Source organism: Hyalella azteca, unplaced genomic scaffold, assembly GCF_000764305.2.
Source record: "Hyalella azteca isolate HAZT.00-mixed unplaced genomic scaffold, Hazt_2.0.2 contig2148, whole genome shotgun sequence".
NCBI classification, from domain to species: domain Eukaryota; kingdom Metazoa; phylum Arthropoda; class Malacostraca; order Amphipoda; family Hyalellidae; genus Hyalella; species Hyalella azteca.
The window spans coordinates 27,462-46,029 of NW_025932433.1; the positions used below are offsets into that span (position 1 = coordinate 27,462).

An 18,568-nucleotide genomic window follows, 5' to 3' on the forward strand; every position below is an offset into this window, starting at 1 on the left:
AAATGCTTTCTCGTCAGCCTCTGTCGCTCCTGCAGAGCCCATTCATGGCTATAGAAAATAAGTGATTGGGATTTAAATTTTCTCTGTTGGTAGCTTCAAGCTAAGTCAATCATTCGTGCACCTATTGAATAAAAGTTATTATTCTGACGATTTGCTTAAATTTCTTAATTATACAAATCGAAGTTCTGCCAATTTTCTGTACTGCTGGTAATTAATGATTTCCTCTCAATATGGCCAGTTGATAGGTATTTCTTTTGATGATTTTCACAAAATTTATGTCAAATTTGCTCTAGAGTTTCATTCATAGAAAATCTTTACCTACCCCTCAGTATAATCTTTTTTGACGTTTGAAGTCAACCTCAGCATTTATTTAGCAAGATGCTTTTACCTTCCCAGTTCGATCATTAGAAAACCAATTTGGTTCATTCTGTCTGGTTGTAAAACCAATTTGGTTCATTTGGTTTTGTCTAGTAATAAGTTCACGTAAAGGTCTTAAGGTATCATGTGCTCGAACCGAAAGTAAGGAAAACAAAGTATTAATTAAGGCAAATACTTCCATTAAAGCAGTCTTTAGTGTTTGAATTTTTATTACAATTTATGACTCTTACTCTTGTATTCAACAGCGACCAGCCAGACAGGAGTTTCACGAGCTGGACTTATTCGTTGTGGTCTATTAGATTGTTGGTGTTAAATTTTCAGCCTCCATTCTGTATGATTGATCTAGAAAATGAAAAACCTTGTAAACGACGTCATTCACGAAAGTATTTAGGAGCTAACAAATGCAAGAGACAAGAGTTTTGGTGCGAATATTTTAACCTTTGTTTGCATGTTCTAGTTCAAACATCGAGCAGAAGATGAAGATTTTAGCCACGAGATGATATTTTTATTGGTTAGAACTATTTGTTGATGTACGATTTTTTGCTCACGAGTCGAGATAAACTAGTCTAATTTATTGCTCAGAGAAGCTAGCCTTTCATCTGATAACCACTGCCTCCTGCTTGTACTTCCCCCAACTCCACCCAGCACATACACCACTTGACTCCCCTCCAACTTGCGTGCTTTCCTTCTCTCTGGCCTCCCCGTCTTGCACCACTTCCTGCAAATCACTTTAAATGAATAGTATCTCAACAATGAAAATAGTAGAAGACTAATGTCTTATTGTATCTTTGCATATTACTTCGTTGTTGACTAATAATAGAAATTTGCTTTTGGCATTACCTCATTTAGTAAATGCGAACCGAACTTGCCCCCACGCATGCACAGTTTTTTTCTTTTTTTTTTTCTTTTTGAAAGGTAGATTTTTCAACTTTCTCTGTTTAATCTTTACTGTGGTCTCGGCAGATTTCTCTCTTCAGTTTATTTACCGAGTGGTTAGTTATGTTTTCCAATCGCTGAGACGTTATTCTACTCACTACCAAATTTTCTATGTAATTCGGTTTAGCCTAGTAACATCATCGTTTCTAGAATCGCGTAGAAGAAGCGTAATTAAGCGGTTCCAGCGGCACTTATACGCTTTCTTCACCTCTCGTGCGAGCTACATAGCATTGATTTCTGAGTAGCGTGTGCTGGGCAGTGATAGTGTTAGGATGCTTGCAGAGAAATCTTATAAATTGCCAACTTTTTACGGGTTTCCTTCCTATAGGATCGGCCTCGCTAAGCCCCACGCTCTCGAGAACTGAATGAGACTCAGTCTCCATTTGTCTCGGGCTCTGAAATTGAAGATGTCGCTTTGCTTCGGGAAATCGTAACTAATGTGCAGCAGCTACGGCAGCCTCCAACAAATTCTGTCTCCACTTTCGCTTTGAAATTGCTTTGGTCTTGAACACTAAAGCCCGCATCTGTCGATATCCTAAAGATATTACCATGGATAAGGAATATCTCTTAAGAAATAATAACGTAGGTTGAATTATCGTAATCATCCAATATATTCAGTACAAAATGTTCATGGCACTTGATAGGCTACAGGAACTCATTCCAACGCGATACAAAGTACGGATGGGGCTAGGAGGCTTGTGTAGCATTCTTGGAAATATAGATAACTTTAAATTCAAACGTGCGCTTATAAAACAGTTCGTTGAAGATTACTTTTGTTCTCATTGATCTGTGTATTGCCGCTCTATACCTTGACTGCTGCTTGATCTTCTTATTCCTTCCCTAGATCCCATGATCAATATAAGCGACAGTGGATGATAAGGGAGAAAAAAGGGCTAACGAGCGCGAAGTTCACGTGCGATGTAGGGAGAAAACACGAGGGACGCATTGAAAAATTTTCTGTCGATAATCTTGAAAAAAATTGAGAAGAATATGGCCTACCGCGAGTCAAGCTTCTTCACGACATGCATTCAGTGCATGCGAATGAATCAATTTGAAAGTTTTTTCATGTTCTCATTCAAAGTGTATATGTATTTTATACGGGTTATAGTAGATACGATAAACTTCTTTGATCACTGTAACTTAGTTATGATTTCTCTGAATTGCAGTTAATTTCTCGTACTTTTAAGAGTTTTAATTCTTTCAAAGGAGTTGCAGATGATCATTTGCAAACCATTACTGACACTCGATGTGTTCGGGTGCGTTTGACAGCTGTGAGCTGCAGTGAGGAGGTTGTTAGATGCAGGTGCTACCCCTCCCTCCTTTCGCTCATTGGGTCTTAATGATGCATTGCGGGTGACGTTATACCTTTATCGTGTTATTACTTGTTACTCCTCTCACCTCGGCCCCTAACAGGTTAATATTACTTGTAAACATAACCTATACTTGGTCAATTAAGCCTTACTTTTTGCTCCCAAAAAATTCAGTTACAAATTCTTTTGAATTTTGCCGATGCTTTGCAAGAGTTTTAGATATCTAAAGTTATCCTGTTGACTTTGTTTAGCTGTTTTTCAAATTTGAAGCCACTTTTCATTCTATTTTGTACCGAAAATTTCACTGCAGCAGCGACCACACATTTTCTCGAGCCCTCTCCATTTGTGGGCCAGACCGCCGTTCTCCTTGATCGCGTTAAGTGCATCTCGTACATATTTAATACGCTCTGCGCCTTCTTCTATCATAATTTTCGTCCGAAAATCCATCTTCCTTATGACCCTTAGCTGTTGTCTTCTCATGACGTGTCACAATTTGTAAATCGAGAATAATTGCCAATGCTGAATTTTTATAGTGAAATGTCTTAAATTGCTAATAACCGACAGAACTTTGAATTCATAATGCGTTTCATCCCGTCATGACGTATCATGGAATTGATGATTAATTTATGCCTACTCAAGTTTCATCGGCGATTAGCTCAAAATTAGTGGATTATGAACTTTTAAGCATGCATGTTTTAGTGGTACATCATTAGCTCTATCAAAGTCTCTGATATAGGCACTCCTTGCAGGCATCTGCGGTCCCTCTTCGCAGGGTGCCTTTACGCGTCGCGTGTGCAAGTTCTGATAATGCTAAAATTTAGGCGAACCTAGCCTCCCCTCCTAGACTGTCGCAGCTTTAATGATGCCGGGAGATTGATGATGGTCCGCGGCGCTCTGCCTCTTCTCGCCGCCCGACTCCTCTTGTATGACTGTAGGTCCCCTCCCCTCGGTCGTCGAGCGTGCACTTCACACTGTATTTCGTTTTTTGTTGAATCACGCTTTGAAAAAGTTCTTCAGTATTAGCATTCATGTACGTCTGGAGACGTGAAAAGCATGATATGAAGCCTATATTAATATATGCATGAAGCCTATATTCTTAATCAGTGCTTCTCGTGCGATTAATTTACTTAGAGTTTTACTCACAAGCAAAGTCTTATATTAGTTGTTCCTTATTTCAATGTAAACAAGTATTTTTAGGATTAAAAAGCGAACGTCGCTACCTCCATTCTTTTTATACCTGCTACCTTATAAAACAGCTTCGCTAAGCCGTTCGATTCCTTAATATCAACTTGAGGTAAGAGAATAAACAATTTGGCGATCATAAGTGTTGGAAAATACTATTAGTTGGGGCAAAGATTTTCCCCTTGGAGAATTTCTTAATTTTTTCAGATTACGAGTGTAATACTATGACAAAACGTGGAAAAATCACTTAGAGTTTACTATTTATTAATTAGCAAATCAATATTTGCTACTTTACTCATTTAACGCATGCATGTTCTTTATTAGTTTCATTAGTTTCATAATTTAACTGGACACTTTGTGGATGCATTTTAGTTGGCATTCATGTATTTTAAAAGTTGAATGCTGCTTCTTATAATAAAACATTTAACAATACATTTCTGCGGTACAGTGGATTCGCAACATTTTTACATTTTTATTCCACAGTTTTTGGTCAGTTTTAATACGGCGTTACGGTCGAGTATTAATACGTGGTGTTTACTCTCTTATATCCGAGGGATCAAGAAGAATTCTGAGCGCGTCTTGCCGTCGGCGCGAGTGCGCAGCGCCGCCACAATTTAGTAGACAGCGCGGATGAGCGTGGTCGAGGGAGGCTCGCCCCTCCTCGCTTTGCGACCCAGCGAATTTCCTAAGTTTCCTGTTTGCTAATATTCAACCGAGCAAATTATGCACTAACTTCATGAATCGCTCTGCCTAGCAATACCATTGAATAACATTATATACGACCGCCCTGGGGGTTTATTTGTCTAACTGAATGAACTCAACAGCAGACTTGACTGGTAATCAAGTTTGTATGCTAAAATTAAAAATCATATTTATTGGGAATTATTTTCCTATAGGTAACCCAATTATATCGATTACTGGCTTTACGACTAATAATCTATCAGCTAAACTAGGCTACGACTGTTACAGCTATATTAGGAAGCATTAAGAATTAATATGTGTTTCGAAGAACTTTGCCTGTGCTAACTTTGATATTTTTGACAGGCCGCCGTCTAGCTTGTTTTAATTTGTCCATGAACACTAAACAAGAAATTAGCAATCTCACTCAAGCCTTCAGAGATTTTACTCTGTATTCGAAAATTGTTTCGTAGGAATTTAGTAGAAATTGTGAAGTCGGATAAATTTAAAATCTGTTCCAGACGTCAGTCAGTTGGTGCCTGCCGTTTGCCATATATAATTTTATAATATAATATAATTTTAGTATTGGAGTCGAAGAAATTCCTTGCGATGAGATGGATGTATTTCAGCTGTTCAGAACCTGATACATCATGATGTATGGTATTGACGATCTACAAATTTTCGCGAATTTGTTGAGAGTAAGACATATTGCTCCTTAGTTTATTTTCAATTTCCGCAGCCAATATGCAGTTTCAATTTTTTGTACTCTGGTATATTCTTAGCTAGATCTCTAGCTGTCTCTTATTGGTTATAATCTATACTTGTGAATATTCCAAGTTCATTTGCAGTGTTTATTACTCTACACTCGAGATCATTAGTTAAGAGTGTCTTGTAAACAAGAGTATCAGATTTAATGAGAGTTGGTAATTTTTCCAATGCTCCCGGATTTTCATGTCGGCAAGCGGCAGCCCTCTTGTTTTACGCAGATGTTCTATTGTTTTCACTCGGGAATTAAGATGGAAAACCTTTTGACTTTTTTTCATAGTACGCTTCCTTTTGTGCTTGCTAACCTTTCCTCAGGCACGAAAAAGTTTCTGAATAAAAATAGTCTAAGCTGGACGGCAGGCAATGATCTCATCGCAGATTTACTTGCAATTTGGATAATTATTCGTATCAAAGAGACCACGACGAGAAAAAACTGCTTATTTTCATACTAATTAGCATGACACACCAAACAAGTGATTGGAAGTGAAACTTTTAATTTTCATCTGGTATTCTTGATAGTAATGAGATTGTTTTGAGTGCTTACCGAAGAATATTTATGCGTTTTTTAACGTCTATTTATGGATGCTTAGTCTTTTTGCATGAAGACCCTACATGTCTACCTGTAGTCATGCGAAAAGTAGCTTCTTGGGGCTTGGGCTCCACGTAAGATGAGACGTATGTCTGAAGTTTTATCTCCCTTTCTCGAGAAATAGCAAAATCACTAATAAAATTTCTTTAAATAAGTATTTTCTTGGAATTATCATCTCCAAAGACAAAATTAACTTATTTTTCCTATTTCATTTATAATTATTTCAAGGGTATTAATGAATTTAGATAACTCCTTGTTTATTGTTAATACCAATCATGAAATTAAGTTAAAATGTTTATAATTCGGATACAAGGTATTGGGAGGGCTTCTTTCTCTAAACCTGGAAAAAATATTGCCTTCGGCTCAATGGCTCAACTCAAGGCATTTCTCATTAGTTACTGATCTTTTATTAAACTTTGACCCATATTAGTTTGAGGATAGTGAAGTGTGATATCCGAGGTTCACTGGTCTCGTAAATTAATGCTCATCTGGATTAGCCATCACCTCAAAGAATTACCTCGTATAATTACCACTATGAGAACTGAGATCTTAGCTGGCGCTTTATCCACGTCTTTTCGTGCTGTGTGGTATTAAGTTGGATCACTTATTTAGCCTGCATAATGCGAGTAGTTAACTCGACTCTCTCGGATATAATGAAAGGATTTCTGTGCCTAGAAGAATGGCATCTAAATCGTCAAATATATTGTCCAGTAGCTTCTCAAACCTTAAATTTGGTAGGAAGCACATATTTTTATACGTTCAAACATTTTTGCTTGGTTTCCTGTTTATTTGCAAGATACCGTGTTTACTTGCATTCACATTTACAGTACCATGTTTATTTATTTACCTGGAGTTTGTACCTTGAGTTTTTACTAATAGAACAGCTTTGTGAACAGCTCAAATAGTTTGGGGATTATTATACCGCATAAAAATAACTGGAAAATTTTAAATTCAAAGCGTGGTTGAATCTAAACGCAAATGATCCTTGATTGCTGAATTGGTTTTCTGTTTCGTTCGTAACTATATAAGACCCAACTAACTAGTGCATTCCTCAGTCAGCAGCCAATTCGGAGGGCAAGTTTTCAGACGTTAATTAGAGCCACTGACCAACGATTGACAAGTCTGGGAGAATAAGGCTGTGTACCGCCTGCCGTGACCTCCCGCAATGAACACTGAACGGGCGCGTGCTAGCTCGACGCTGGGTGCAAAAGTTCACTGGTAACTAGTGAAAAACGCACCCTCGACTGCCTGTCGATAGATTGTTGCGCAGTGATCGCTGGGGAGGGAAGAGAAAAATCCCTCGAAGGATTGGTCGCAATGTAAACTCAACAAATAAACGTCAACGACGTTAAGCTGTGACCAGTTCTGACGTCGCTCTGACTGCATTAGATTCAGTTCGCAAACTTTCAAATTAAAACTTCCGAGCAAAATAGTCAATTATTCTTGAAAAACTGTTTTCTAAAAACAATTGTTTCTAATATATAGTCATACCTATCGATATTGGTCCTAACAAATTAATATTATTCCGTGCATAATCCCGATAAATGGTCATGTTTCTGGCAAAACCATCTAATACTAACAACTCCCAATGTCCTTTTTTCGAAAGCGACTGATGACGCAGCATCGCAGTGTATGTATAGGGTCTCTCCAGTCCCCTGCGGCGAACACTACTCCTGCAGTGATCTGTATCGTCGGCTACAGCATTCCCACATCCGGGCCGTGAGAGGTCACCCCTCAGTATGACTCAAGTTTGCCAATGACATAGAGATCAAGATGACGTCTTTATGACTGTCTTTGGCGCTCCCCATTATTTTGGATTGAGATTAAAGTTTTGCTATGACTTAACAACTGGGCGTGATCTTCAAACACCGTTCATGCTAGATAATTCCATAAATATGCAATTTTTATGCAATTCATTCATTGCTTATACAACAATTTGATCATGTTTTCTGTATGCAAATCCATTGTTGCTTCGTTCGATATATAACACTAAATAACTCAGTATGTACTTATGGAACGAAGAATTGACCGTGTGTTTGGAAGGACTTGATGGGCTGCTTGCAGTCCGGTCACATGCCTCTCGTTGACATCCTCCCCCAATCATTTCTATTAGGCCCGTGTAGTGGCTGTTAGCGGCGTCTATTAGTCTCTAGGTCACCATTACATACGTGACCAACATCAACTTCGGAGGTCGCAGCAAAATCGTGCGACAGAAATTGGAGCTAATTACTCTTTGGATTATTTTTTCACGCAGCTTTACCCTTGAAAGCATGACTCTCGCAGCGAATTGTATATATCCTGTCACTAAAAGCACTGTTTTGGAAATTTGAATGTTCTTGGAAGCACTGTTCTATTTCTTCGACTGTTTTGAACCAATTTTGTGTTGGTTCCCTTCTTATTTCCATTTTCGTAATCTTTGGGTCGGTGGTCAGTTTCTTGAGCCCCGCGTCGCGCTTTAGTGAACTGAAGCACAGCAGCCTCGGCACTTCGGAAAATAAGCGAACTGGCAGCTCTTTCAGCGTAGGATTACTTTTCTTAGTATATTTTTAGTTGCTATATAGAATCCAGGTACTCCGCATATTTGAATGAAATGTTGTTGAAGGTTTATAAATCACATTGTAGAACCGTAATCAATTTAATGCGACGTTAAACCAATGTGGAAGATTCAGTAAGATTTCGAAGTTTTTTTTCACAAGCACGTGTAATATTCACATACTAAGAGATTGGTACTTCTGTTCTAGAACAATTATTTCTACGAATCTTCAAATATTAATTCGCATTAACCGCCGCAATACAGAGATGTCAATCCTCGTTTCAAAACGTCCATATTAAACTTCCAGTAATATAAAACCTGAAGTTGAATGTGTTTCGATGAATAACGCGCTAATTCAATCTTCAATTCGTGGAACGTATTGTACATCTTCAATATTTTGAGTCTAGGCTTATTTTTACACGAAAAATTACCTTGAATTTTTTCCTTCAAATTATGACGTGAAGCACATTGTGTTAATCAATTTCGAGTATACGAGTGCAAAAGTTTTAGACGCGTATTAGTTTCAAGTTTTCGGAAATCTGTTCCATTGCGTTTTCGTGTCAATTTCTTTTGTACAGATTGCTGAAGGTAATTTGCTGGTTACAGATTGCTGAAGGTAATTTTGGAGATACCTTGTATATTAATAAAATCATTTAATTTGGTAAGTTCGTGTATTTTTGTAATTGTGAAAATCTATGAATCGGCTAACTTTTTTTATTAGAAGAGAAAATGTAACTAATCCTGACCGTCCCTTCTCTTTCTTACAGATTGGAACCTGACAATGGAATTTTTCTTTATCGTATAATTTTTACCTAGAATTATGTATGCATTTCATTGACTAAGTCCTTGTACTTCAGGTTTATCAATGCTCGGCGACGCATTGTTCAGCCTCTCATAGATCAATCCAATCGAGCGGGGGCGAGTGGTAAGTCGTTCCGACCTATTGCTCACGCCACCATACCCTCGCCACAAGCTCTTCCCCCTTGGAATTCAACAAATGATCCTGATCTCAAAAGAAAATTGTTTGAATCAACATTTCCAAACTTTGTAATGACCTTTGATTAATTATTCACTAATTTGGCTTCGTGAAATTGCGATTTTTATAAATGCGAAGGGAAGAACTGTGAAGACGTGGAATGAGAACGCTACTTTGTCCAAATCCGGTTTGACTTTCTACTCGTCTCCTTGAATTCATTTTCGTTTCTTGAGCTTTCATTCTCCTTGAATATTTTATATTTCAATGCGCCTTAGATACGCTTTTTAAAAACCCTTGGCGATGTATCCTTATTTTTTATTTCTTTATAACGCTTTATAGCAGCCTCGCGAAATTGTCCAACTTTTGTCGAATGTTCTGTAATGCCGATCTTTACCCTCATTTTATCCATTCGCTTATGTACATCGAAGCCCTGCTGCTGCTGCTGCTGCTGCTGCTACTGCTACTTTGGTATCTTATTTACTGAAAATCTACGACGCTAACCTTCTCTTTAGATTGTAAGGTATCACCTGTCACGCTTTGCTGCACTCCCTAACCGCCTTATTTTTTTCTCTCTCTGAAGGTTCATCAATGCAAGGCGGCGCATAGTTCAGCCAATGATCGATCAGAGTAATCGTGCCGGTAAGTCGGAAAATGCATCCGAGATTGAGCTCTTTGAGCTGTGGCTGCTCTCCCTTGCTTTGATCTTCGCTCTTGGTGTCCCCTAGGACAACTTTAGATCCTTGCAATAAAGTGATGCTTCACCTTTTCTGAAGTATCTCTGACTTGTAAATATTTTATGCATCCGTCATCATTGTTCGGATTCAAATTTTTAAAATAATCACTTATTTCCAATATTAATCATGTGTTTTTGGCACAGATATCGGAATTTCTTTGTTTTCATCCTATAGCATATCTGTGGATCAAGATTACTCACAAAGTTTGATGGTCTAACCCATTCATTGCGAATAGAATTAACTCTCTCACTGCTACATCAACGAGAATGCATGTAATTAGCGAAAAAATACTTTCCACCTTCTGTGTACTTGCATGGAAATGCAGCATGCCCTAAAATCTTGAAAACTATACAAGTGGAGAGCAGTCGTTCACTGGGCAATCTGGGTGGCAGGTACTAGTATAAGTCTTTCCCGCCTCTGGAAGAGCAAGTGAGTGATGAATATTTACTTATATTATAGAACTTCTAGTAAAATATTGCGCCCATTACTTTTAAACGTCGCATAATTCAACCACGAAGTCCAAGCAGCTATGCCAAGTTTTCTAATTGATCGAGCTAAAATTACATCTCATGAAACGTCGACACCGAATCAAATTCGCCTGTATGAGCAGATGAATAACTTACGAACAATTTACAAATTAATGAAAAAGTGGCATGTGATAGATTGTTGCTCGATCCATTTCCATTACTATAAGATATCAATCTCTTCTAATGCTAGTTTTTTGTTGTTGTCAAGTCGTTTTCAGATTAGTTCGGTTGTAATATAACATAATCGGCTGAGTTTTATGCATAGACACTGTGGGGCCCTCGAGGGAGTAAAGGGGAAAGGACCCCCTTTCCTCACAGTGCTCCTCCAATAAATAGTCGGTTTCGTAGATAGTTAGCGATGCCAGTTACGAAGTGACTACTTACTTTTGTCTCGATATTGATGCTCTTTATTCCTTTGAAAAAAACATAACTTACAGTGCTATAATCTTACTTTTTACAATCCCGAGTTATGCATTTTTAACATATTTTAGCATGCCTCCTACAGACAGTCTCGGTTTATTTTCTCTTCCTCAAATGCAATAACGAGTTCCTGTAAAGTCTTCGGTGATTTGGAGAGAATACGTTCGTATGGCTGTATCGCAGACGCGTCTTAGGCTTGCACGGCTTTGGCAAGAGCAATTGGACGAACGGCCACCGTAACTTTGGCTGCTTGCCAGGGCTAACTTTTCTCCTGAAGCTTTCAAGAAGAGCAGTCGGAACTAGAAAAAAGAAACTTATTCGCTGGTTGATACGAACAAAATGTTAAAATTTATGGTGGGAAAAGTTACACCATGTCTTTTCCAAAGTGTTCATTTGTGAAATAAACGAAATTTCTTGATACATTATCTGGTTGACACCAAAGCGTTATGTTCGATTTAGAATCCCCCCAAAAAAATTGAGCGGTATTTTTCCCTGCATGTTGTTCTTCTATACAAATTGAATAGTTTTGCAAGACAGAACCTTGATAGCTACCATCAGAACCCTTGATTACTGTTCTTATATTGGATGGCCTAACCAAGATAATGCCACGACTGCGCATCGTTCAGATAACTTGATGATAAAGCGAGGGGTTCCGAGAGGGAAAGATGCTACGACGCCAAGTTACAGCACTATCGTCGAACTGGCGACTGACAAGGAAATTTCTTCTAGTGATCTCTCCCATGGTTATCGGACAGAGGAGTATGTTAATTTCTGATAAATCAAGGAAGTCGAAGTTGTAACCAGATACGAACTGAATAAAGATTATTAATTACAGATAAGTTGATGCTTTGTTTGCGTTTTTAAAATTATTTTTCATGTACATTATGCTGGATCTGTAATACAAAATATGTGGACTTGGAGTATTGCAAAAACTAAAACAAATTCGTCAAAAGGTGAGTACAGTAAAATTTTATTTTCTGTCGCTGTACAGAGTTAACCTTGCAAGTAAATAACTTGCCACAGCTTGCTCTCTTAATTATACTCACGCATGCTATGGGTAATTTCCTTTTCTATATGGTTCTAGTTACTCATATTCATTCTTGTTTTCCAACGGATTTGGACGTGGTGGTGCATGGCGTGAGCTTTTAATTAGCAGTAAGTGTGAACCGAAGAAGAAATGGCAGTTTGCCTTTTGTCGAGTTTCAATCTGTATTTGATGTATTGATAGATTGAAAAAATCAGGAATAAATGTACCAGTATGGTTTGTTATTTGTAATTGAAATACAGGTTCTTGAATAACTTGAATATTTTTAAAAATTTAAATTTACTCTCTCGATCCGTTTGCAACTGTCAATGTTATCTAAGAAATAAATTCCAGCGTACTGACGCATATTACTAATACACGGCATGGCTAGGTAAAGACGACCAGAACATTTTGTTGTATTTGTGCTGGTAACCTGACACTAAAGATTAGCCAGCGGGGACTGCCTTCGTCGCACATGTCCTGCGTTGGAAAAGCAGGCCTGTTGAAATGACATGGTATTTTCTTGGATATCTCCGAAAAATATAGTTGTCCTTGGACTATGTTCCCCAATCCGTTATTTACGTTAGGCAAATTGAGCTATTTTGCGAGTTTGATTTAGATTCGAAGCTTGCTGGGCTGAATACTTTGAACGGTGTTGCAAGTAGTTGAACAAAACTAATCGTTTATTGTGGAAAGAAAACGTGTAGATGCCATGGAGTGATGCGTTTCTCCCCTGCCAATTACCGAACTGTCGATGTCCCTGCAAAAGCCGATTTAGGGACTGAGTAACTTGAGCCTGCGTTAGATTGTCAGTTTTTACACGTAAGACGTGTACGTTTCCCACTAAATGACATGTGCGTGTGCGATGTTTTATCTTTAACTACGAAAAAAATGTGTTGTGACCCTATTTTTCAAAGCTTAATAATAGTATGAATTATAATAATTGTGGTATAAAGTTAAGAAATGTAACCACAAAATCTCAAGACCTGCCAATATGTTGAATAAAGTTTGATTTACTGATCAATTAATAATACGCGAAAATTTCCAATTCGACCATTTTACAATCTGACATCAAGAGCGCGAAAAATTTCTACAGAGCATGTAGAGGGTTTATTTTTTGTTGTTGTATGACATTTCGGTGATGCTCGTGTAAAATAACGTACCTCATTCATCTTGTGAGCACGGCAGTTTTCGAGTTCTTCCATTGTGCTCTGGGAAAGCAAAATGTGCTCCAAATTGGTCTGGTTTCATCCTAAATAGTGGCATGAAATCGGACAAGCATGAAAGATGGAGAAGAAGGCCAATAAAATAAATAGCCTCGCGATGGAATCTTGTCATGAAAGAGGGAGGGACCGTGCAGCCTGCCTCAGTCATAGAAAATGTGCTCACACTGCCTTATTTTTTCAGTATAGTCAACTTTCTGACGAAATCTATGAGAGCACGAATATGTTTTGAGAAGAAAAATTTAAACCTACGTTAGCCTGAAGCTCTTTACAGTCGTATTATGTGCCGTTACGTAATGGCTAGCATACAAAAAAAAAGTTCCCTATCGGAGTTCATAACAAACTTTTTCATGAACGCTCGCCAACGACCAAAATGCTTGGTGATAGATTCCATTAAGTTTTCGAATTAGTCTTGATTATTAATTGTCAAAGTCTTATTTTGTATTGAATAATTGTTTTGATATGATCAGTGCCTCACTTCCCGGGTCCTGCGGGCGCGTACTCCCCGGACGCGAGCATGGGCTACGTCATGGATGGCCAGCAACACATGTTTCGAGCAGCGGACCCGTACACGGACCATGCTGCCGCTGCCGCCTATTATGGTCACCAGGCTGCCGCTGCTTATAACTATCCTCACCATCTATAGGCGAGGTGAGCCAACTAACCTTCTAGTTGACATTCAAATCGTTGCCTACATTCTCTCAAGATTTCCTCTGTAAATCACTGGTACTTAAGCACAGAGGTAATGATACAGTATACATGTCTTTTAATGGTTTGCATGCGTGTGATATGTATTTGAAACTCCGGGTTCAAATAAAAAAAAAGTTATTATTCTTTTGGGGGATAGGGTATTTATACAAATACCAAGACTGTCCTCAATTAATTAATAGTATAAAAAATACAGAAATTTTGTGTGGATTAATTAAGTTTTACTTATCGTCATTAGATAAAAATCATAATATAATCAATTAATTGTTCAACTTAATTTTTTTATTCTAAAATGATCAGCATAATTATAATAACATTAAAAAAATATTTAATATTGACTTGTCGCTCTAGTAGCGCCTAGTATTACGATGTGTGCATCACACGATAAAAATGTTTATTCCATAGGAACTTCCTGGCGCCTGATGAGCTGGAGCATCACGGTGCTGAGTGAAAATTGCGTGCTCCTCCTCGCTCGTGAGCGCATCAGTGTACATAGTGAACAGCTAACTTCTATAGTGCAAGTGAACATAAAATCTGATCTTTTTGTGGGGATTTTTATAGTGTAGAGATCTAGGAAGAACTTGAACTGGAAGTGAAATTTTAAACAATCGGTGGTGATAAAGACACATTTTTGCAATTCATAAGATACGCGAACAGAAAACTATTGTACATAAGAACAAGAGAAACCTGTGTTCATCATCCTGCATTTCTATTGCATAATTCATCTGTGTAGAACCTGGGACATCGTGACCCAAAAACTGTACAGTGATGGAAAGATTTGTTACGTTTATGTAAGGTGCATTAGGTTTTGTTCGAATGGGGGGACATTTAGACTCTTCAGTTTTTTACCCAGATTTAAATAAAATGATGCTTTTTACCATATCGTTATTGAATATGAAGTCTTTGATTACCTGCATGTGAGAGAACAATTGAATTTTAATATTTTCAGAGCTGAATGTCGATAATGAAGTGGGCAATAGGAAATGAACATTTTAACGTTATATTATTGTTGACTTGTCTTTAGTGATGACTATTGTAATTGTTGCCTTCGTTTCTTGTTCTTTTCCTCACGACAATGATGAAGGGGTGTTTCATGAACTTTGCTTATAAACGTATTCAAATGACGGAGAATAGAGCAAAGTTTTAGTATTCAGTAGGTGCAAGTAATAATTACCTGGAACTGGCTTTTCTGTGATCTTTTTGGATGAATACATAGTAAATGATTTCAAACATGCGCGGTCATTTCTGCAAGTCTTAATACCTATAAAAGATGAATTTAGATTGAGAAAAGTATGGTCGTTGTTGTTGTTCATATCAAGCAAGTTGAAGAAAATTTTAATACCAATGTGAGACCAAACGCTTTTAACTAGGTTTGTATTTCGTCTTCATGTATTCAAATTAAGGAGACTTAAATTGATTTACAAGAAGATTCTATTTCACGAGACATGCCAACTTAGAACGTCGTCAGCGATTTCAAATGGTGCTTTTTTCATAAAGGTTTTCGATAAATTTTTGTTACTGACACTGGCATGTTATTATGATAATCATTTCAAAAACTCCAATGATTAGGTTTTCCCTCGTGCATGATCCATTACTTTACGAGAGATGGTACTGCAATACTAATCACTCTCTCAAGCCCCTATTTTCTCAATAAGACTTAGGAAATTGAAACCAGGTTTGTGAGCCGTTGTTACAACTTCGCGAGAAGTGTAGTATTATAGTGCCCCATTGGTAAACTGCCCGTGTAAATACCTGAACCCTTTCCCTCTTCCCTTCCCCTGAGATACATCGCAACTCCCTGGCGGTGGGATTTAATTCTTTTTGTCGAGTATTGGCCGCCATTGTACATTTGTATCCTAACTTAAATCCTGAAACATACTTTTCCTAAGTAATAATGCTAATGCTAATATTAAAATAAAAAATAACGCTAAACTTACTCAAGAAGTTAGTTCTTCGAGCATCCTTCAATATTCTGCAATATGAATGAATGACTCCTTTCATGTAATTTTTTTAATCTCAGTTTCGGAGGATAGATTATCATTTGGCATAATAGCTACATTGCATAAGAAATCAACATTTATACAATTTAGTCCAGCGGAAAACTGTTAGTTTGGTACATACTTGCCGGTTCCTCGAGACTTCCTAGATGCCTGCGTATACGTTTTCCCTCTCGCAGGCGGTGACCATAAGAACGTTCTCGATCCACTCGTACTTTCTCCTGTGATCTTGAGCTGAAAGAAATCCGTCAAAACTGTATACGAAAAATTGATAAACAATGAGAGCAATAAAACTGTATACTGATGTGTTTGTACCCTGCTGTTGTTGTGATGTTCTTGTTACTGGTGGTGAGGAATCTTCAATAAAATCTCCACGCGGGTGCTCATAAGATGTCAAATAATGTAACAATTGTAAGACAGTAAATAATGTACGCTATTTTCGAGAAATTACTGGAATGTAAAGACATTAAATTTACCTATCAAAATTATAAGATGAAATTTGGAATTTCATCCATGTTCATACTAACTCAGCCGTTATCACGAAAGATATCGGCTGCGTTCGATTTCTCTCCACTAATTACTTACTCAATGTTTCGTTGAACATAAAGCTGATGCAATGCAGTGGGCAACATATTGTGTATATTAGATTTTTTCAAAATAAACGTGTTCAAACTAATTATATTGGTATTTTTCCCCTTATCATCTCTTATTTACCATTAATCATTGTGATGATGCAATGGCGGTAGCTGTCGAGAGTGCATCGATTTTAGTGGAAAAAGAATATTTCAAACATCTATCATGTACCAATGATATATAATATAAGAACAACGAGAACTGGTCTCCTTTCTGAGTATGACCTTTCTGCGTGATATTCTCGCAGACACGAGACAACTCAAGGTTTTCGATTCTCACTATAGCACTGATAATTACAGTGCGTTCAGTTCTGGCGAATGACATCTATAAGCGAAGTTGAGACCAAGCTATTAAGTTGAGACCAAGCTATTGAACATGCACGATAAAGCAGTTGAGTGCGAAAAATTCAATTTTGACACAATGTGACATACATCTAAAACGCTTCGTTATGTACAAACTAGAATGATTATCAATATAAACATCTTTTATCTAGAATTATAATTATAACACCCTCTGTTATTCATGGTTTCTTAATTGGATATATTCACACTTATGCACAAAATGCTTGAGGATATAACGAGATTAGCGCACAAATTCGAGATACAATCGAAAAGAAACGAATACTATAGGAGTTTAACTGGCTGCGTCACTAGAGAGGCTTACTCGTAGCTTTTTAAAAGAACGATAATAATCTTTCAAACTAAAATCATAGCCATTAACCACCGTACTAAGAAGTTATTCACGTTATTCTCCTAGGCAAACTGATTTTCTCTTTCCATGACGCTAAAGTCTAAACGAACGCGCACCTGTTCAGCCTTTTCGATGCATTCTCACTCATAACGACTTCGCCTCCCAGCCATCACGCCGTTATACGTTCACTCGTGCGTTATACGTTCACCATACCCTCAATCCATGCGATTTCAACGCAGTACCCACATTCGAGCCGTACCCACAATCCTAACCTTCACACTGTTCCCACAATTCTAACCTTCACACTGTGCTCACAATCATAACCTTCACGCTGTGCCCACAATCATAACCTTCACGCTGTGCCCACAATCATAATCTTCACGCTGTGCCCACAATCATAACCTTCACGCTGTGCACACAATCATAACCTTCACACTTTTCCCACAATCCTAACCTTCACACTGTGCTCACACAATCATAACCTTCACACTTTTCCCACAATCCTAACCTTCACACCGTGCCCACAATCCTAACCTTCACACCGTGCCCACAATCCTAACCTTTACGTTGTGCCCACAATCATAACCTTCACGCTGTCCCACAATCATAACCTTCACGCTGTGCCCACAATCATAACCTTCACGCTGTCCCACAATCATAACCTTCACGCTGTGCCCACAATCATAACCTTACTTCACGCTGTGCCCACAATCATAATCTTCACGCTGTGCCCACAATCATAACCTTCACGCTGTGCCCACAATCATAACCTTTACGCTGTACCCACAATCATCGACTTCACGCTGTTTCCTCAATTACAACACTCCCTACTCGTACTAATAACCCCAAGCTGTTGTCACAAACACAACCTCACGCCATACTTGCTACCACAGCCCCACGCTATACTCGCTATAACCCCACGCTATAGACACTGTAACCCCTCCACCACAGTTCGCGTTTTACCCCGTTTTCGTTTTCCCCTCGATACCCTCGTCCCCACCTCGCCAGTCTCATCATTAATCAAAGGCTTTGTTCTCATCGTAATGGCTGCCAATCGATCGCTCCACTATCGGATTACATTATTGTTTTGTTCCGAAAATTGGAGCGATACAATATTTATTGCTACCAGGTATACCTGCATGCCAGCTCGCTTTGGGTTCCTGACTTAAAGCATTGCACGAATGACTCGCTAGTTTATGCGCCTGGTGTTTCTTACGACCTCATGAACAATAATCCTGTGTTTTAGGTAATTAAATGCTAAGATA

The 18,568-nt window shown here is 38.2% G+C and overlaps 1 protein-coding gene across 1 annotated transcript in view; it reads left to right on the forward strand.

Moving 5' to 3' along the window:
• The window catches only part of LOC108666505 (homeobox protein homothorax), a gene marked incomplete at its 5' end in the record, with an annotated part of 43,129 nt that extends 26,472 nt beyond the window's left edge, over window positions 1-16,657 (forward strand). Inside the window, 3 exon segments of the mRNA XM_047885402.1 lie at window positions 9,928-9,986; window positions 13,746-13,926; window positions 14,389-16,657. Coding sequence (XP_047741358.1) covers window positions 9,928-9,986; window positions 13,746-13,921 — 235 coding nt within the window.
• Between the last annotated feature and the right edge of the window lie 1,911 nt (window positions 16,658-18,568).